Below are 21,276 nucleotides of genomic sequence, written 5' to 3' on the forward strand. Positions count from 1 at the left end.
TCCACGGTTTAAAGAAGAAAACGATACAAAATCCAGCCGAGCAGCAATGTAGTTGTTGTTGTTGTTGATGTTGTGCAGCTTTTAATGCATCTGCTGCTGTTTGATGATGAAGATGATGATGATGGTCATGACTTCGCTTGCTGCCACACAAACATGCCTCCTGTTGCCATGCCAACCATGGGGAAGTAAATCACGACTTGACTACAGCTCAGATCGTGGACAACCAGTGTGTTACTGGGCAGAGTGGTGTGTGTGTGTGTGTGTGTGTGTGTGTGTGTGTGTGCGTGTTGCAGGAGGTTGTCTTGGATCTGCTCTTCAGTTCGCCTGTTGAATTCATGATTTAGTCACAGCTTTGTGAGGTGGAAAGAAAAGAGAGGGGAAGGAAAGGAAATGGAAAAAGAAAGGAAATGGAAAAGGGAGGAAAGAGGAGACAAAAGATTAAAAATACAGAAAAAGAAAAAACGAAAGGAGGAAAAGAAAGAAAAAATGGAGGAAAAAATGACATAAAAGCCGGGCAAAGGAAAGAGGGGGGGGAAGCAAGGAAGGGGAAGGACTAGAAGGGAAGATAAAGGATACAGAAGGATAGGAAGAGACTAAGAATAGAAAAAAGAAGAAATAGTGAGGAAGATGAGAAATGAAGGAAGTATTCATTCTTGTTTTCTCCAGTCAGGATCCTAGTCTGGGATCTGGTCTAAGATCTGGTCTGTGATCCGGATTTCTTGATGTTAGATCTGTACAGTCGGTTGTTACACTTTTAGGAGGAATCACCTAACAGGAAGGAGACACCCAACCAGACTTGGTTCAGAGTCACCTGGACCTCCTCAGGCAGCAGGAACAACCAGCCTGGGGGTCGATTCCCACAACAAGTGTGCATTTATGTTGAGTTCACGTTTTTGCTATAAATAAGTAACGACTCATCATAAATAATACACACGTTTGATGTAGTCTTACCTTCACACAGGAAGCCCACGAGCCCCCAGATGAAGTCGCTGCAGTTATGGCAGAAGGTGGGCTTGGTTAGGGTCACCCTCTTCAGGCAGTGGCCCGGTGCGGAGCTCTGGTACTTGGTCCGGATACCGGGGGACTGCTGCGCCTTCTTCTTCCCGGACAAGGGGCTCGCTGTCCGGCAGTCCTCGGCGTCCCGGTCCGGTGGTCGGTTCCTGGCGGAATCCGCCATGTCTCTCTCACTCACTCAAACTCCCCCGAAGAGATTTTGGTTTCAGTTGTGGTGCAGAAGAAGAAGAAGAAAAAACTGAATCTTTAGTAAATATTCCGGCAGCGCGACATCTCCCACGGGGCCGGACACGGCGGCGCAGCAGCCCGGCGAGGGGGCGCCGTCCTCGGCGCGTTTGTCCCGGAGCTTCCCCTGCGCCTCAGAGGCTAATATTCCAGGTCCTCGAAACACAGCGGAGGTTCAAACCAGATTAGTTCTCCGACCCCCGGTTAAGAGTCATCCCCACCGGCTGATCCCATCGGCAGCGCCCGGCGGCGAGGGCTCAGCGGTCGGCGTGCGGACCCGGAGCTCCCCGGCCTTCGCTCGCTCGGGCCGGAGCTGCTCCCTGAAATATTAATCGGGTGCTCCACCTTCCTTAAAACTAGCGAGAGGGAGAAAGGGGGAGGCGGGGGGTCCAGGGGAGGCAGCGAGGGTTTCAAACCGCCTTTTCATTCGACGTCGCCGACGTCCACCACGCCGAGATCAGAGTCCCTCCGCCCGGAGACAGCGGTGCCACCCCGCGGCGCTGCGTACCGCTGTGCTCGGTGCTCCGTGCGCCCCCCCTACCGGAGCTCGTCGTTTCGGAAGCTGAATGAATAAGAGATGAATTATCGATCTCTGGATGTTGTGTGCGGCGGAAGGAAATCTTTGATGTTGTTGGGGTTTTTGGGGGGGGTGGAGGGGGGTCAAAGCGCTCATAGGCGGTAGAAAGACGCGAGGAACCGGGAGATGGAGCGTCCGAACAGCCGCCGCAGCGACGGAGACCAAATATTATTCAACAAGTGTGAAGAGAAACCGGAGGGAGTTCCTTCTTCTTCCTCCTTCTCACGGGGCCACTTCTTCCGCGTCAGAGACTCACCAGCGCTGATTTACTCCTCCTCCTCCTCCTCCTCCTCCTCCTCCTCCCCTTCATCCCCGATCCTCGTCTCGTTACCTTCCTCCCTTTCCACCCTTCCTGCCCTCTTCACCATTGGGGTTCCTCTGGATCTCATTAAATGACTGAATAATTCATAAACAACCCTTTTATATTCGTTTCCTTCTCTTTTCTGTGTCTTTCCTTCCTCATTGTGTTTCCTCATTTCCTTCCTCACTTTGTCTCTTATTGTTGTTTTACGATCCTCTGTGGAAATCCGTGTCTTTTTTTAACACGACAGCTTCATTTCCTTTTAAACAACTTGCATCGTGCAGAAACGCCTTCTTTGTATATGTGTGTTGGTAGATTACATTACACTACATTACAGAACAGATCGGCGTTGAGTTGGATTCTGAAGCTGAAGGTCGAGTAGAATTAATCATCAACAAATAGACATGATGAGACAAGCCTGCATAATATCTAAAATAATTAAAATACTGACAATATAATTGTTCTCAAAACATCACACCATTCACAATTATACAAATATTGTAATTGTATTGTATATGTAATCCCTAATTGTAGTACAATTGTAATAAACGTTAATATATATTATATTAGAGATTTATCTATAGATATAGATATTTATCTATTATATTATGGATATTTATCCTTGGAGGTAAAAGGAAAACACAGAAATCAACCGTGTTCAGTTTTACAATTCATTTATATCTATGTAACCTAATAAAACTCCGAAACATTTGACTTTTTCCTAGAAAACAACCGTTTAAAGCTAAAAGCTTTAAATAAAGGGGCACTTCACCAAATGCAATAAAAATCCTCTTACGTGTGAAGTTTCTGTTTTGGTGTCAGTTGCAGTTGCCTTTCAACCATTGTTCAAACATGAAGCAGCACGAAGCAGTGTTGCTTTCCCTTTATTCTGCCACACATCACTTTACGTTCATCGGGTTTAAAAACTAATCTACTATCAATATTCTAACGTACCTTTGGAATCCAAAAGTCCATGTCAAGATTAATGTGGAAGTATTTATTGTCTAAATAACTAATATTCTCCACAGAGAGCTGGGCAAACATCATTATAACGGTTGTCGTTTTAATAAATAACTAATGTTTTACGTTGTTTGTCCTGTATTGTACCTTCTGTTCTGACCACTAGAGTTCAGCGTTACACAGTGAAACAGCTTCTTAAAGGTCTCGATAGCGATGACTTAGTCAGGCAAAAAGTCAATCTGAACTGTTCAAACCTCTAATCAACCTTCCAGAACCAAGCAGATGTTCAGTTATGTGAAATAAAGACAATTGTTGAGAAAGAAACAATGTGACCAAGAGTTCTAGGAAATAGAGCCGTCTTATCTCCCCATTTATATTGTTCTCTGCAGGTTTGACAAAAAAAGTTCTAATAAGTATTAAAGAACACTTTGTCTCTGTCTGATATGTAATTCCACTTTGCCGTAAATGTATGGGGTCTAATTTCATCTCGACCACCAGGTGGCGATGGAGGTCAACGGATCTGGATTCTCTGCAAAAGAAAAATACAACTCTTTTTAAAAAATCTAAAGCTAAACAATAGGCAGAAAGAGAGCTTCAAACACCATGAAACATGATTTAATTAAAGTGTGGAACAATCTTTACTTATTCTTTTCAATCCAACACAGAACAGCGAAGGAGAATATAATTTATTAAAATCAATAAAGAAAAACAAATGACACAGCTGTTCTATATTGATTGGAATAAAAAACAAAACTATTAGTGAGTAAAGTGGTTAATGGAGTATCTCGGGAGAGCAGCATAGGACTGTGGGAAATGAATGGGAGATTAAGCAGTTATTTTACCTGCTATTTGTTCATTTGTATTTCACAGGTCAAGGAATGTACATCGTTTCTCTCTGAGGGAGATTGGTTACATTTACAGCAGAGCGTTGAAATGTGAAGTTAGTAATTAACATCCAGACATGAACCAACAAGCCTGCAGGTCAAGATACGTTGGTGGGAACAAGAGCGTAGAATAAAATAAATATTCACATGGAACTAACTCACAGAGGAAAGCAGTATTTGAATAATAGTGGTCTGTTCTTATTCAAAGTGGTTTGGCACACAGAAACAATTTTAGTCACCCTGGAGCTCTCAAACAGGTAAATGATCACCTACAGACATTTTGCCAAAACCTTCTGCTCCACAAGACTAGAAAGAGGTGTTTATGTTATCCCATAATAGTTATTTTAAAAATAAACACATTTGGTTTAATTTATTAGTTTAATCACATTTTTTCCAACTTTTTAAATCGTATGCGAGTCTAATCGTTTTTTTCCCACATAAAGATTATTTTAATTGTGTGTTTATACGAAGGCCCTTCTCTGCTTTCCTCAGCCCCCCCCCCCCCCATTTCCGAAGTCCCTCCACCTGGCTCTGTCTCCGCCCCTCTCTCCCTCTCCCTCGCTCTCTCCCCCTCTCAGTGTCGCTGCTGCTGCTCAGACGGCAACAGCTCCGCCCGCGTCTCTCCGCCTCTCACCGTCTCTGTCTCGGTCTCCCCTTTTCTACCTGCCCCCCCCCCCCTTCCCCTCCCCTCCCTCCATCGGCCCCTCTCCCTCCCTCCTCCCCCTCTCGGTGCGGACATGCTCTCGGGGCTCCGGAGATGAGGCTCCGAAATGTCTCCTTCCTGACGGTCTTGTTGTTCGGGCTGTGCGGGCTGGTCTCCCTGTCCTGGTACACCGCCTTCAGCAGCTCCAGAGGTAAGACCCGGTCCCGGTGCGTCCCGGCGCGTCCCGCTGTGTCCCGCTGCGTCCCCTGTGTGTCCCCGCTGTGCGCGTGTGTGCGCGCGTGCGTGCGCGCGTGCGTGGCTCTCCAGGGAGAAAGAGCTCCGCTGGTTTTGTGTTGCAGCTCCGCGTTGTGTTTCGGATGTTGCAGAAAATAAAGACGTGATGGTGTTGTGATGTGACGGTCTGGAGGTGAAGGGAGCGCTCGGTTTGTAATGCATCACATGTCGGCTGAGAGGAGAGGGTCCACATGAATGGGAGGAGAATGTCTACTTGAATGGGAGGAGGAGGAGGTTTGTTAGGGAGGGTGGTGGGGGGCATAAATAACAGGTGATGCTGGAGGGAAAGGTCTGGAGTTAATGTAGAGGAGGGAAAGCTTGATTGTGTGATGCTTTGTATGCAGGAAAAGGGGATGAGGGTTAGGGTGAGTGTAAAAGGGGGGGGGGGGGGGGGGGGGGTGGAGAGAAAGAAAAAAAAGAAAACACAAGATGAGCATCTGAAGCTCAAGCAGTGAGGTGTTGAGGGGAGCGCTTGATTTGTAATGCATCGCCGCTGAGAGGAGAGGGTCTTGCTGGAGGAGACGGGGGGATGTATTGATTCCACTTTGTGCTTTGGATGAAATAAAAAATGCTGCTCTGTCTGTGAAGGGAAGCACTACTTTATGAGGTAATCAGGGGGTTGCTTGGTTAGAGATAGAGAGTCTTCATGGAGAGGAGAGATGAAGGTTGGTCGATTTAGTTCTAGGAAAAAAAGACAACGTTCTTGTTCTTGAGAAGCTAGAGCAGTGAGGTAATTAAGGGAGCACTTGATTTTTATGCATCACATGAAAGGGGGGGGGGGTTCTGGTTATAAGAGGTTGGTTTGATTTGCCAAAACTCACACAGGATTCTTGTGAATGAGAAGCTCAACCTCCTGAGGTCATGGCAGGAGCGCTTGTATTGTGAATCAAATGGAGAAAAAGAGAGTAGTGGTTGGTTTGATTTGGGTTTTCCTCAGGAGGTTGATTTTGTTGCCACTCTGTGTTGCAGAAATGCTTCAGGTGCACAAAGCTCCAGGTTCTGAGGTAATGATGGGAGCGCTTGGTTTGTGTTACCAGCAAGGGGAGGAGAGGGTTGCGATGGAGCAGTGAGATGTAAGAGGTGGGCTTGATTTGATTTTTTGGCTTCACTTTGTGCTCTGATGGAACACGTTGTAGAAGAGGAAAATCTCAATCTGAGGTAATCAAGTATTCATTGGAGCGCTTGGTTTGTGATGCCCCCCTTGGTGGCTGAATAGTCAAATAGAGAGGATGACCCTAGAGGTAAATGGAGCGCTTGGTTTGCAATGGATAGCAAGCCTTGCAAGCTATGCATTGCAAACCAATGACATAAACATGGGATTATTTTTTTATGCTGCTGCTCTTATTTGGCAAAAAAAGTATAAATGTGAATATTCAATACTAAGGAGAGACGAATGGTGCATACGTAAGATAAGGGGGGGGGCCGTTGCATCATGCAGTTAAGTTTTGCTTCTGAGTGATAATTGGAGAGTCAGCAGCTCCAGACATGAGAAAGGAAGCGCTTGTTTAGTAGGGCTTAGGGGGGAGGGGTCTGTTGGAAAGGAGCAGAATGATGTGAGGATGCTACAGAAAGTTTAAACTTGAAAGGTAAAGGGAGCGCTTGGTTTTTTCAGCATAACATGCCAGAGGGCTAGAGTGTTCAGCAGCCCCACAGGAGAGAAGGGGAGCGCTTGGTCTGTGATGTGAAACAGAGCAAGGGGAAGAAATCAGGCGTATATGGGTACGTTTGGACTGAGGGTCAGGTGACCCACAGGCTGCACTGTCAGCTGCCCCAAGTTCAAGGGAGCGCTTGATTTATGGCGTGTAATAGGCCTGCATGGGAAGTTTGCATTGTTTATGTATGTGTGTGTGCATGTGCACACTCATGAGCGCCACGGACTCCCAGTGAGGAGGTGGAGGTACTTGGATGGAGCTGTTGGTTGTTGAGAAGAATTTCCTTTCTTACAGGGACAACATTTTTTAACAAAAGGAGCGCTTGGTTTACTATTTATCACACTGCAGGCGTCGGGGGGGGGCGCAGCAGCAGCTGCTGTGGATCAGATGGCGTCTGGAGAGAGCAGCAAAGAGAGGGCGCTTGTTTTGTGGTGTCTTTCCTGCCCGGTGAGAGGTGTGGTGTTCTCTATGAAAATACTGTATGTTGTGGTTTGCATAAAGTTCAGCAGAAATATGCAAAATATTGAGATGCTCAGCAGCTTTACAAGGGGAGTACTGGGTACTAAACACAGTACACACAAGTGGGGAGGAGACGAACGTTCTAAGACGATCAATCATAATTTGCTTCTAAGATGTTGATGTTTGTTTCAATCTGCAGGGATTCTTCTGCATTTCCTCTTTTCCTCCCAACTCACACAGAAAGTATCAAGTTATCATCTATTGATTACATCACAAATAAAAACTCATCTGTGCCGACTGATCTATGGACCAGCAGATTAATACCTTGACTTCCCCGAGAGGAGTTTAGTCTTCTTCACTCTCTCATCATCATGTATGTATGTGTTTGTGCATGTGTGTTTGTGTGTCTTCCTCTGGTTTTGTGTTTGTGTGTGTGTTTGTGTGTGTGTGTGCGTGCGTGCGTGCGTCGTGTTCAGACTCGTCCCTTTGTGTTGGACTGAGATGTGGTTTCCTGCAGCTCTGCTACACAAACTATAGTTTAATCTGGAAGGGAAGAACAACATATGGATATCCTGTGAAACCAAAGATAATTTAGGATTGTTAATTTATTTTTCAAGATATTTGTGGAGCAGAAACTTTTTTTAATGTTTGGAGTGACATAGAAATAAAAAATGTTGTTTCATTTTGATTTCTCAAATGCAATTCTTTTTAATTTTTAATGTTTTCCATCTGCTTTTAATGGACTTTAGGATATAAATAAACTTCAATCTCCACTCTAATTGAACATAATATAATATAATAATATAATATAATCACATCTAGATTACGATCTGTGAATCAAAACAAAAACAAAAAAATTCTCCGAACAGCACTGAGAGTAAGATCCTGCTTCACAGAAATGAAAAAGATGCTCATAATTAACCTTATTATGTCTATTTTCATTTTTTGATGTTTGAAAAGAAAGATTTGCAGATGAAACATAAACAAAAATAACGTGGTGAGCTGGTAAAAGGTGTCTAAAATCACTGTTATAATGAAGTACTATGTACTACTGTAGTGTACCAGAAGATACTACAGAGTACAATACAGAGTACCACACAATGTGCTGTGAGAAAACCTGCCGATTGTGATGCCAAAACTGGAGATTAGACCCAAAGTTCAAAGGAATCAGGCATGTGTTGTGACTCATCCATCTTCCTGCTGTCACACGCACACACAGGGATGAATAAACACACTCACACACACACACACCTCAGCGTTCACTGCCATGCTGCTCCTCCTCACATCCTTTCCGGACGAAGGCGGGTTTCTGCTGCAGAGCGAAGATTGATTCACACTCCGATGGCAGTTAACCAGGACTGTGTGTGTGTGTGTGTGTGTGTGTGTGTGTGTGTGTGTTGTAGTGTGTGTTGTAGCGTGTGCGTGTCGTAGCACTCAGGGTAAATTAGTCCAGTCAGTGAAGCTGCAGATTTAAGGTGCATTTGATGTATTTATCCCCCTGAAACTGCAGCAGTGATGTCATGTTAACAGCGCTGTGAGGTCAGAGGTCAACATCCTTTGTTAAATCCAGGCCGCCGATTGGCTTTCAAATCTACTTCGGTTACTGTTAATGTTATTTTGCAAATTGTTGACTTTTTAATTTGTCGCTTCTGCAGCTTCCTATGTACGTGCACACGCACACAACACATGCAAACTGCAGACGGCTCATAGCGATTAGATGACGTATTGGCCTCTTTCAGTCTGGAAGTGAACATGCTTGGCCTTGTCCTTCTGTCATACACTGTGTCCAAAACACACCACCTTGTCACACACACACACACACACACACACACACACTCTCACACACACACACACACACACACACATATCCTGCCTGGCATTGTTTTGCTGTAACCTTGGTTTTACTTTCCTCTGTGGGGCTTTGAACTGATCTGTCTGTCCGTTTATACAAAGTAGTCAGGGTTTACATCTTTATATAATATCTTGTGTATATAAGCTGTATCCTGTTTTATTTCCATCCAGAAAAATAGTCAGATGACCCAGAAAAAAGTAGTTCTATGTTTTTGAAGGTTCCTTCAAAATAAAACAAACCAGTGACGCTTGTCTGCACATTCATGGTTTCACTCGTGACAGGAACTGATTTCTGCTAACTCTGCATACTTGTAACATTCTGACTGAATGAAAACAAGTGAAAACAGTTTTTTTTGTAGTTCTTATGAATATGCAGATCAGCAGACGTCTGTAGACAACACAGAAGAAAAAGATGGCGTCTCCCCTCACTGAGTATCGATTTCCTGGGCTTTCACTCTTTACTTTCTTGCACCTCCCTACTCACACATATGTGTACACACGTGTATACAAGTATACACATGTATCCTATTTATACATATTTATAAATCATGTATTTACAAGTATTCACATTATCTTCTTTTTGCACATTTATACATATAATATGGTATACCTGTTTATATACATATATGTACGTGTGTGTGTGTGTGTGTGTGTGTGTGTGTCACAGCTGGATGCCCTGTTGGCCTCCACTAAATGAAATAAACTCAAAGCCATACTAAATCCAGTTAAAGTGATCGATTGTCTGCTGGCGTTCTGATTGGTAATCGACTGTTTGAGAACATGTTGCCACGTTTAAAGAAGCAGAAATATTTCATGAGCCGAGACTTTAAAATAAGGGTTCTAACACATTTTATCAATGTGTTTAACACTTGAAATACAAAAAATATTGATGCATATTCACATCCTGTATATCCGGTTGACAATAGCCTGCTGTGTGTGTGTATGTGTGTGTGGGGGGTAATAAATGGCAGTGTATCACATAATAACCGTTTCACACCTTTAAATGAGGTGCGTAGTCTCTATGGCAACGCACCCTCAGACTCCTCTGAGATCCGTCTGTTTGAAATCAAACCCGGATCTGGATTTTATTTCAAGGTTTTTAACTCATTACTTTTAAAGCTTCTTCCTGCACAGATCTATAGATATTTCTTAGGACTGGGCATGTTATCTAGTTATTATTGCGTTTGAATGCCTGTCAATGCATTTTTCTGATGGTGGCTCACATACAAACACACCATGGGTCACAGTCACTGTGCGATGTTTATTACTGTTGGCCTGGGAGGAGCGATGTCATGCTTCTCAATCAATGAGAGCACTGGGGTGGGCCTAAGACTGCTTTTCAGGCTCACAGAAAATATTACTCCCCGCATCCCAGCAGGTTAACATTTTCATTTTAAATCTCTTCCAGAGTTGGCGGAACGAAAGTTATTAATAACTACTACTGTCTTGTTTTTAAATACACACAAGAGGTGGAAACAAGTTGCTCTTAACTCGGGTAACCCAGACATGCCGTTCTCCTCCAGGTTGTTCCCCTCACCTGAATCCCCACTGGGTCCTGAGGCCCTCTAGGTACTCCTTCTTGTAAGCATTAATAAGCACTATGAACATAAATGTACCAAAAAAAAGTAAAAAGATTAGATGTTAATTTGTTATAAATGTGTCTTCCTCGGTTTAAAGGCTGCATTACAGAAAAGTAATGAAAAAGTATGATTATTTTCCCACATTGATGATTAATAGTAAAATATCTCTGTGTAAATTCACAAGCTTCTTCGTGATTTTCATGATCTCCCAGCTCAGTTTACTCAAGTACTAAAGTGGAATTTTCAGGTTCCAGGAGTGTTTCCACATAATACCACTTTGTAGTACTATTATCCAGCAGCTACTATTATCCAGCTCCATGTTATGAAATGTTATGAAAAAAAGCATGCGTGTGACTTTAATCCAGAGTGAGACGTCCCAAAAAGGCTCCCCAGAGGATGAGCCCTCTCAGATTCAGCCAACCTTTAGATGCCTTTTAGTGTCAATAAAGTTTATTTTTTATCGTTGTTGTTGTTCCATCGTTAGTTGTGGAACAATAATATTCAGTTAAATAGAGACACGCACTCAGATAAAAGTCAGTTTAACGGTAATGTAATGGGAATGTTGACGCTTTGTGTGTGTGTGTGTTTGTTTCCTGGAGAGTCCAAGACGCTCTGGAAGGAGCCTTATGAATATTTGATGGGAGCTATCGGGCGTCGGGTTGCATTCCGTCTGAAGGACTCTGCTCACAGGTTTCAGGCAGAGCATGAAGATGTTTTAAAAAAAAGGCGTCGTTAACTTAACGATTTATGAAATATCGTATCCGTTGATTTCATGAGATTAGGATTTGTCTTTTTCCAATTGAATCTACTCTTTTCACATTTTCGTTTAACAGAAATTGTAATGTCCATTTTGTTGCATCACAATAATAAAAACGCGCATGTCAACGGCATGGTAACAGTGTCTTAGCCCCTCTGTTAGCAGCGTGTTAGCTCCAATGGTAACAGCATGTTAGCTTATCTGGTAACAACTGGTTAGCTGCTCTGGTAACAGTGTGTTAGCTGCTCTGGTAACAGCGTGTTATCTGCTCTGCTAACAGCGTGTTAGCTGCTCTGGTAACAGAGTGTTATCTTATCTGGTAACAGCGTGTTAGCTGCTCTGTTAACAGATGTTATCTTATCTGGTAACAGAGTGTTAGCTGCTCTGGTAACAGCGTGTTAGCTGCTCTGGTAACAGCGTGTTATCTGCTCTGCTAACACCGTGTTAGCTGCTCTGGTAACAGAGTGTTATCTTATCTGGTAACAGCGTGTTAGCTGCTCTGGTAACAGATGTTATCTTATCTGGTAACAGAGTGTTAGCTGCTCTGGTAACAGCGTGTTAGCTGCTCTGTTAACAGCGTGTTAGCTTATCTGGTAACAGCGTGTTAGCTGCTCTGGTAACAGCGTGTTAGCTTATCTGGTAACAGCGTGTTAGCTGCTCTGGTAACAGCGTGTTAGCTTATCTGGTAACAGCGTGTTAGCTTATCTGGTAACAGCGTGTTAGCTGCTCTGTTAACTGCGTGTTAGCTTATCTAGTAACAGCGTGTTAGCTGCTCTGGTAACAGTGTGTTAGCTGCTCTTGTAACAGTGTGTTAGCTGCTCTGTTAACAGAGTGTTAGCTTATCTGCTAACAGAGTGTTAGCTGCTCTGGTAACAACGTGTTAGCTGCTGTGGTAACAGCGTGTTAGCTGCTCTGGTAACAGCGTTTTAGCTGCTCTGGTAATAGTGTGTTAGCTGCTATGGTAACAGTCGGTTAGCTGCTCTGTTAGCAGCGTGTTAGCTCCTCTGTAAGCACTGTGTTAGTGGTGTGTTGGCTCTCCTAACAGGGCTGATGATTGTTTGGTCCGAGGCAATGTGCTGTTATTGCGGTGTGTGTGTGTGTGTGGGTGGCGGGGGGGTTATATGTGCACTGTGTTTGTGCCAGAGGTATCAGGAGGACAACATGTGACCCAGTGCCTTCAGCATGTGACCTTGTGTGTGTGCGTGTGTGTGTGTGTGTGTGTGTGTGTGATTTTGTTTTTGGACGTGACCATTGGCCTCTTGTTCAGCTTTTTTCTCGTCTACACTTGCTCTTTGTCTTCCTGGCATTTAGAGATCAGATGATCACAAAACTGAGTATAGAGACGTTATACGATGAAAACTATATTTTATTTATTAATCAAGTTGAAATATTAAGAGTTTGTTGAGTGCAGATTATGACATGTTTTAAAAAAACGATTTATCTTTCCAGAAACACCCGGTTACTCCAAATAATCCACAGACCTAATCCACCAGCACTGAGCTAACGCTAATGTTCAGACGCCATTAATGTGTACAGCTCCCCTATGATGTTAGTGAATTATCCTCAGTAACACTAGATTAAAAATACAACTAAGAGGAAGAATATGTATCCTTCATTTCTGGAGTGAATTGTCCCTTTTAAATGATCTTTACAACTTTTTATTTGTGATGTTAAAAACAAAGTCTCAGAACATTAGAGATTTGTTTTGTCCTCAGAACTGTGAAATGTATTTAAAAAAAGGAAAAACATCTAAAGTCCTATGATTAATAAAAACTATCGAAACCCTCAAAAAAAGAAGATGACGAGGAAGGAGTAGGAAGGAGGAGGAAGAGAAGCTAAGTTAAGGAGGCGGAAGAGGAGGTGACAGAGAGTCTGTACTGAGTCAGATCAGCTTCCTCACACAGAGTGAACCATCTGTCCACAAGAAACATTCACTGTGTGTGTTTGAGAATCACTTTCAATACATTAGTAGTTTAAATAGTTGCAGGTATCTGTGTTTCCTCTCAGGCGACCATCTGCCACCACAGTGTGTTTGTGTGTGTGTGTGTGTGTGTGCGTGCGCATGTTTTTCAGTGTGTTGATGCCACAGGCGTGAGTCTATCATCCAGATGATGTTGGTGGATGTTTTAATGCAGATTATGTGTCATCATCATCCTCACAACAACACGATATGTATGTATTTCATTTGAGAGGCCAATAGACTCTATTTCAAAATAAAATATGTTGAATAGTCAACGTTGAGATCTCGTTTCTAATTGTTCAATGAATTCAACTTTTATTTTTTGTCTGTTGAGGAAAAAACATTTTTTGCACCTATTTACATGTATGTATATTATGTATTGACTTCATTCATATTCTGTTCTGAAATTAAGGCCCCATCAATGACTGAAAATAGGCGGGTCTTGATCTCTTGTAATGTTGATCCCTGTGCTGCGCAATGAATTAAAATACAATATCTACAACAAAAATAATGTTAAGAATGAATACACAGATTACTGCGAAGAGAGGTATTTCCTGTTGCAGCGTAATCAGAATCAGAATCGTCTTTATTGGTTAATTTTTTGCACATACATGAAATTTGTCTCAGCTTTCACGTTGCTCTGTCATACATATACAACTAAACAACAGATATAATATTTAAAAAATATGAAAAAAGACATTAAGGACAACGAAATAGAACACAAAAACAAAGCATAAACATTACTGATATGTGCAATATAAATATGAGGTGGCACTAGGTGCAAGCAGGAGCACACAAAAAGCTTTGTAAAAATGAAAACATTTCTCATTTGGTTCTCTCGCTGTATAAATACTTTGAATGACATCATGGAAAAATTACAAGCGAGATGAAGCTGTTGTTGATAATATTAACTCATGAAACACATTTCACACAACACACATACACACACACTGAGAGCATGTGTTGAACAGGATCAGTAACATTATACGCTTAGTGTTTGTTTGTAAAGCCAGCACAGACTCGAGGTGGAATACATATTAATAGAAATATCAATACTAAGAAATAGTATTCCTCTTTAAAAAGTAAAAGTGAGTTTCGCCCAACTATGTTTCTATTCAACAACGGCAGCAGAACGGGGGTCTTTCGCAAGACAGCGTCGGGCGAATTTGCTACCTTCAACAATTATTGAGCTTCTATTTCCATATATTGTCATCTTAAAAATATGTTTTTCATTCATTCATTTCATTCAAAGGGTAGGGCCTTTTAGCAAAGGACGGACCCCTCTGATTGGACAGAGGGACTGTCTGTCTTTTAACAGGAAATGACACAAGGCTCTTGAGTGTCACGCATTGAGCGTGACAGTCACGCATTTTGGTATCTTGTCACGCACTCCCGCCACACACGCACTCCCGCCAATTCCTCACGCCATGGAATCGGGGACTCAGGTGCCCGAGCCGTGTCGGCCGTAGCATCCGCGCCCCCCCCCTTTTATTTACTTACAACACCTGAATATAGTTGAACAACAAAACACCGGTAAAACAATGCTGAAACACGAGTAGGACACTTTTAAGACACTCGTAAAACATCGTCAACTCTCCGTGACTTTCCGCTGCAGCCCTCCTGCTGCGCTCACTTCCCCCCCTCATCACAGGCTCTCAGTCCCGCCACTGATTTATTGATTGACATAATATCTAGAAAGCAGCATTTCTCAGATTTCAGAATCCGATTGTGCAACTAGTTAAGGAGTCACGGTAATTTGAATTCTCCATGTCACTTTCCGTCGCTGGCGAAAGGGTTCGGATTAAGAGGGTTAAAAGACAGACAGTCTGTCCAATCAGAAGGGTCCGTCCTCTGCTATAAGGCCCTACCCTTTCCGTAAGAAGCTAATGCCGTTGTGTTTTCCTATGTGCTTTCTTATTTGTCGTTTTGTTTTCCTATTTGCTGTTGTTTTCCTATTTGCCGTTGTGTTTTGCACTTCAGAGCCACCGTACTTATCATATGAAAAGTACTTTTCTCAGATCGAAAGAAGTTTTTCATATGCTCTCATTTAACCATAGCCTTTGAGGGATTTTAAAAGTGTAGAATGCCACTTTGTAATTACAGTAAAAACGTTCTGATTATTTTTGCAGCATCCGGTGCCACAAAAGAACAAGATGGCCACGGCCAAGATACTGAAACCAAGAGTCATGTAGAAGAGTTGAGAATACCCTTGCTCCTCCCCTTCCATCCTAGTTTCCATGGCAGCAAGAGGGAAGGGGCGGAGCAACAGTTGTTATCACTTAGCAGGGCGAACAGCTGCCCGTGCTGATAGAGATCCTGAGAAATGTGTGGGTGAGAGTCCTCTGCTGGTATGTGGGGGTCATAATCAACAGTGTGTGTGTGTGTGTGTGTGTGTGTGTGTGTGTGTGAGGGGGGGGGGGGGGGGGAGGGGGGATCCCTGCTTAACCCTATTTATGACCACATAGCTGGAACCTTGAAGGACTGTTTTAGTTTACATCACTGTTACAGTCTCTTGTTCCTCAAAATGTCCCCAAACTGAGTTCTTCTTCTAGTTTCACACGTCCTGTTGTGTTCTCACATTGTGTGTAAAATAACAAAATTAGTACCAAAAGCAAAACTACTCATTGTGCTAAATATCATGATTTACTGTATTATAATTAATGGTGGTTTGATGTTGCAGCTGGTAAACTTATTTAGATTACTCTATATAGTGCTGAGTCTCTTCTGGGGATCAATAAAGTTCTGTGCGAATAATGTATTTGTTGATTACAACAAAAGTTAACAGATAAATGTAGGTTAGTAAAAGCTGCATTATTTATCCCTGGAAAAATGAAAATACTCAAGTCAAAATGTTCTCAAAAAGTGCAGTGCGTTAATTAGATAAAGTATCTGAAGCAGCCTGAGATTATACACTATTACAAATCCATATTTAGTTATTTACAGAATTTTATAAGTTTTTTTATTTCTCATTGTTGAAATCATGCTAATTAGAGATAAGTATTCATTCATAAATCTAAAATACATTTTACAGATTTGAAGATATTCCTTATTTAGAACGTGAAACTTGTGAAGATTGATTTGATATTTTATAGAGAGACAGAAAAAGTAAAAATAAAGAACTAAAGCAGCTGGACTTCAAAAAAATGTTTAAATGCATTATGGAGCAAAAAAACCTGACAACACACACACACACTCGGCGAGGATAAGGTGTTGTGGTTAATTGGTTGGTATTTCAGTTTCCCCTCCAGATGTGGCCCCTCGCTCTCTAAATGCCCCCTTTGTGTCCAACGCTGCTCCAGCCTTTTTTCCACAAACCCTTACATTCACTCGCCACTACCTGACTCAGCTCACCTCCACCTCCCAGACGGGTGGAGTGGGTGAGACTGACCCCCAACGTGCAGCTGGTTTGCAGCTCTCACCCTCGTCTCACACTGCTGCCCTCTTTTCGCTCATATTTCCCGTAATATCTTTCGGTATTTACAGGAATGTTCACAATGAACTTTCTTCTGAAATATCGCTACGACTTCCTGTTTCCTGTCGAACGCCTCAGAGAAAGTAAAATCTCAGTAAATCTCAGACCGACTGCGTTGTTCTTTTGTAAATCCAGCAATAATTCCAATAAATGGGGAATTGATGAACACATTAAATGCATCATTAATACAAACCATTTGGGCTTTCACTCTTACCAAAGTTATCAAAGGGGATTAAAAAAAAGCTGAAATGATTACATTATTATACCGATTTAAAAGAGGTCTAAAATTGTTTAAATCTATCTGCAAAGCAAAAAGCTAAACATTTTTTAAATGCTAGTTTTTTAAATGGAGTTTGGATCTGTGAGTGCTAGGCTATGCTAACGTTTTAGCTACCCCATTGACTCACATGTAACATTTTATCTGGTGCCAAAACTTAGCTGTTCCTCTCGTAAAAACATACTAAGGAACACGATCCAGGGAGCAATAATTGTATTTTGTTGTTAACATTTTAACAAAATAAATTGGCGCATTTGTTAGACCTCCGAGATTCGAAGGATCAAGAAGCTTTCATTTTTATTTTTTCAACAACATTTGTCACGATAAATCCCAATTTTCCCAAGTGTTAGGGAGGTTCCAATCGTAACAGAACTCCCTTGTTATATTCACATTAAATTCAATCAAATCAGATTGGATTTTGGGGCGGAGGCGCCGAGGGCCAACATGGCTGCTCTAATCATAATTACACTGCTGGCAGCCGGAGGGTTTTATCTTGTTCCTCATCAGATGATTCTCCTCGACGGTCCAAACAACATCGGTGATAATCGGCCAATCGGCAGCATCCAAATGAAACCGGGTCCTGTTAGATCTGATGAGATAAGACCAGTGGAGCTTTATTGATCCCCGAGGAGCAACTGAGTCCTAGTGATCAGCTGTGATGATTAACAGCAGATCACAGGGCAGATTCTTCCTCAGTTCACCATCCGCGGTTCATTTCTTTCATTGAGTCCTTTACTGCGACTTGTATTGGTGACCTTCTTGCTCCGATGTGTTTTAGATTCATTGGCATTTTGCCTCGTCTCAGGGGCCTTTTGACTGAGACATGTCTCTGCTGTTTTCTAGTTTTTTGACTCTTGATGTATCTCAAAGACCTTTTTTGACTGACAGGTCTTAAAGTCTCTTTGGACTCTGACTCCTCTGGTGGAACTTTTAAAAGGGACATGGTTCGGCTTTGCTTGCATTTTTCTCACTTGTGTTAATTTGTCGGGTTGCTTAGAATTGCTTTTGGGGAACCAGCGGGTGTTTTAAACCTCCTTAAGAATCTCCTGGAGTTTCTTCAACTTTTCTAAGGAATGGTTTCCCCAGGAGGGACGTGCACTGAGTGAAATGGAGGAGTTCGGCACTGTCCTCTAGTGGGAATGAAACCTTTGACCTGTGCATTAAATCACACGAGGGACGAGAGAGAGAAAGAGGGCCGTGCTGTAGTAAAGTACTGGGTCACCCCGACTCCCTGTGGGAGGAAGCCGATTGGCTCAGATAAGAATCTCCCGTTACCATGTCAGCGGTCCAGAAACTTGTCCGTCATGCGTCTGTTCCCACGGTAACAAAAGCTCCAGTACCCCCCCCACACACACAACCCTTTTACGCACAAACACACTTGCTCACACACTTAAAGTGTTGGGAAAGCTTCCCGTTTGTCCTTAGTGGAAATACAGTTTTATCTTTTCAGTCTTCAAAGGTTTGGTTCAGGGTTTAAACCGTTTAATTCAAGGTTTAGATTAGATGTAGGTCAGGTATTTTGAGTGAGTGTCCTGTTTCAATGCGAGTTGCCACATGTATAGAAATGTGTGTGTGTGTGTGTGTGTGTGTGTGTGTGTGTGTGTGTGTGTGTGTGTGTGTGAGATTCTGCAGTCAGTGAAAATGCTTTTGTTGGTGGCAGAAACGGAGAGAAAGGCCAAACTGATCCTATTAGATTAAAAAGGAGAAACACACACACACTTTCCCTTTGAATGAGAAGCTCAATAAAGTAAAGCTCATTGAAGTAAAGGCTGTTGATAAACATAGAATATAAAACAGTCAAGAAAAAACAAGATGTGAAAACTGTCCAAAATCAATGAGAAACAGATATTATCAGTTACATAAGCAAAGGTCAAACTCCCCCTGGAGCTTCATAACAAAGCTTTAACAGCTGCTGTCAGAGTCCCTGCTTCTAACATCCACCAGTCACTAAAGTCTTGACGGGTTACAGTGAGACGACTTTTTACTGCAGCTTTCCTGCAGAGAGCTTGTCTATGAACAAGTGTGTCTTTGTTGGTCTTTTGACTCCGACTTGTTTCTGTCTTTGTCTCTTTGGTGTTTTCACTTGATCTTGTCTGGCTCACTGTAACTTCAATATGGACTCCAATATTCAAAAAGACAAGTGAATATTCAAAGTCTTTCGTTTAAACACATACTTTTAATTCAGGAAATATCATTCTAAGCCCAAACTTCTCACAACTTTATACTACTAGTACGTTACTACTACTACAACTTTATATTTAGCTTTCTCCAGCAAAAGAGCTCTTTGAGGGAGTCAGGAAGCGCTTATATAAAGTATCATGTTTTCAGTAGAGATCCTGATATCTAGTGATCTATATCAGACATTTGACATAACTGTGTGTGTGTGTGTGTGTGTGTGTGTGTGTGTGTGTGTGTGTGTGTGTGTGTGTGTGTAAACAATCCACACTGTCAATCGGACCAAAGTCAATGCAGATATTTGTCGTTTCAAAGTGAAACTGTCACTTTCTACTGCTGATGCTGTATTTGCTCAAAAACGTCCGGATTAAAGCGACTGTTTAATTGTTGGAATAAAGTGAGAAGTTGGAGCTTAAGACATGCACCCACACACACACACACACACACACACACACACTCTGCCGTCTCCAGGGGATGAACGACGACACACGGCTGCGTTGTTTAAAGGGAAGTGATACTTGAGCTCAGTGAGTGTGTGTGAGAACAGACCGCTCAGTGTAAAGTCCAGTCAATGAGCCCGTAGGCCACCAGCAGGTCTACACACACACACACACACACACACACACACACACACACACACACACACACACACACACACACACACACACACACACACACACTGCGCCCTGTGTTCACTTTTTCTGGAAAAATCCACTGCTGGATATTTGAGGAAGAGCAGCTCGGGGAATCAATAAAGTCTGTTTGTCTCAAAACAGCTAAATGCCACTAAAAATAAATAAATGGAGTAACTCTTTCCTGTGATGCCACATAAAGACCCAGAGTTCATTTAGCCGAAGCTTTTATCCAAAGTTACTTACAATAAGTGGATTCAACCAAGAGGGTACAAACCAAAAATAACAGTCAGACCTGAGCTTTCAAGATGGAGGAGAAGATGCCGATGGAGGTGAAGGTTGAGATTACATTACATTACAGGTCATTTAGCAGACGCTTTTATCCAAAGCACTTTAAACCCATGGCTTTTTCACATTTTTGCCTGGGGAGCAATAAGGGGTTAGGTGTCTTGCTCAGGGACACTTCGACATGGAACATGGGGCAGCCTGGACTCAAACCACCAACCTTGTGCTTCCCAGCACACCTTCTCTAACCCCTGCGCCACGACGACCCGAGATAAAGGTGGAGGTGGAAATACAAAAGGAGCTGCAGGTAGAGATGGACGTGGAGATGTAGTGTGGGCCGGTGTTGGAGGATGTAAAGGTGGAGGTGGTGAAGGAGATAGAGGGGGTGGTAGGGCAGGAGACAGAGGTGGAGGAGGTGGTGAAGGAGATAGAGGGGGTGGTAGGGCAGGAGACAGAGGTGGAGGAGGGGGTGAAGGAGATAGAGGGGGTGGTAGGGCAGGAGACAGAGGTGGAGGTGGTGGAGGAGATAGAGGGGGTGGTAGGGCAGGAGACAGAGGTGGTGGAGGAGATAGAGGGGGTGGTAGGGCAGGAGACAGAGGTGGTGGAGGAGATAGAGGGGGTGGTAGGGCAGGAGACAGAGGTGGAGGAGGTGGTGGAGGAGATAGAGGGGGTGGTAGGGCAGGAGACAGAGGTGGAGGAGGTGGTGGAGGGTAAAAGCATATCTGTGGCTGCAGGGTCAGAAACAGGTCAAATGTTTTAGAGCTTTAACAAACCACAAGATTTGACCTTTGACCTCAACCAGTTCACCTCTCTCTCTCTCTCTCATCAATATATACTGATGGGTTAATCAGGAGTAATTCAGGGAGAGAAAACTTCCTTCAATACAACAAATGTGTTTTCTAAGTGGATAAGTGCATAAAACAAGTGTAGGAAGATGCTCCAGTTAATGTATTTTCTATTTAATGAATAATAAATAAACTAGAATAAATACATCTATTAAAACAAAGTGAATAAAGTGCTGACTGTGTGAGTTTTTAAATGCGTCTCACAGACAGACGCTGAGTGCTTCTGCTGACATTAATTATTTACTCATTAACCTTCACGGCTGTTGATGTTGCAGCGTCTGCATATTTTATTTGTAGGTAACAAAAAGAGTTCATCATTTTTTGTTACCTACAAATGTATTAGCAGTACACTGTAGTACTGTGTTTTCGTATTGGTGTACGGTTGGTGTGTAGTATTACTAAATCTGCCGTTCAAGTGTGAGAGGAACCTGTA

At 42.8% G+C, this 21,276-nt stretch overlaps 1 protein-coding gene across 1 annotated transcript in view; it reads left to right on the forward strand.

The window, feature by feature from the left end:
* The first annotated feature begins 4,538 nt into the window (after window positions 1–4,538).
* Window positions 4,539–21,276, forward strand: part of LOC144395155 (alpha-1,3-mannosyl-glycoprotein 4-beta-N-acetylglucosaminyltransferase B-like) — a 35,932-nt gene continuing 19,194 nt past the window's right edge. The window contains exon 1 of the mRNA XM_078098084.1: window positions 4,539–4,815. Within this exon, the coding sequence (XP_077954210.1) occupies window positions 4,719–4,815 (97 nt within the window). The 5' untranslated portion in view covers window positions 4,539–4,718. The remainder of the gene's footprint in view (window positions 4,816–21,276) is intronic.

Source organism: Gasterosteus aculeatus, unplaced genomic scaffold, assembly GCF_964276395.1.
Source record: "Gasterosteus aculeatus unplaced genomic scaffold, fGasAcu3.hap1.1 HAP1_SCAFFOLD_95, whole genome shotgun sequence".
Lineage (NCBI taxonomy): Eukaryota > Metazoa > Chordata > Actinopteri > Perciformes > Gasterosteidae > Gasterosteus > Gasterosteus aculeatus.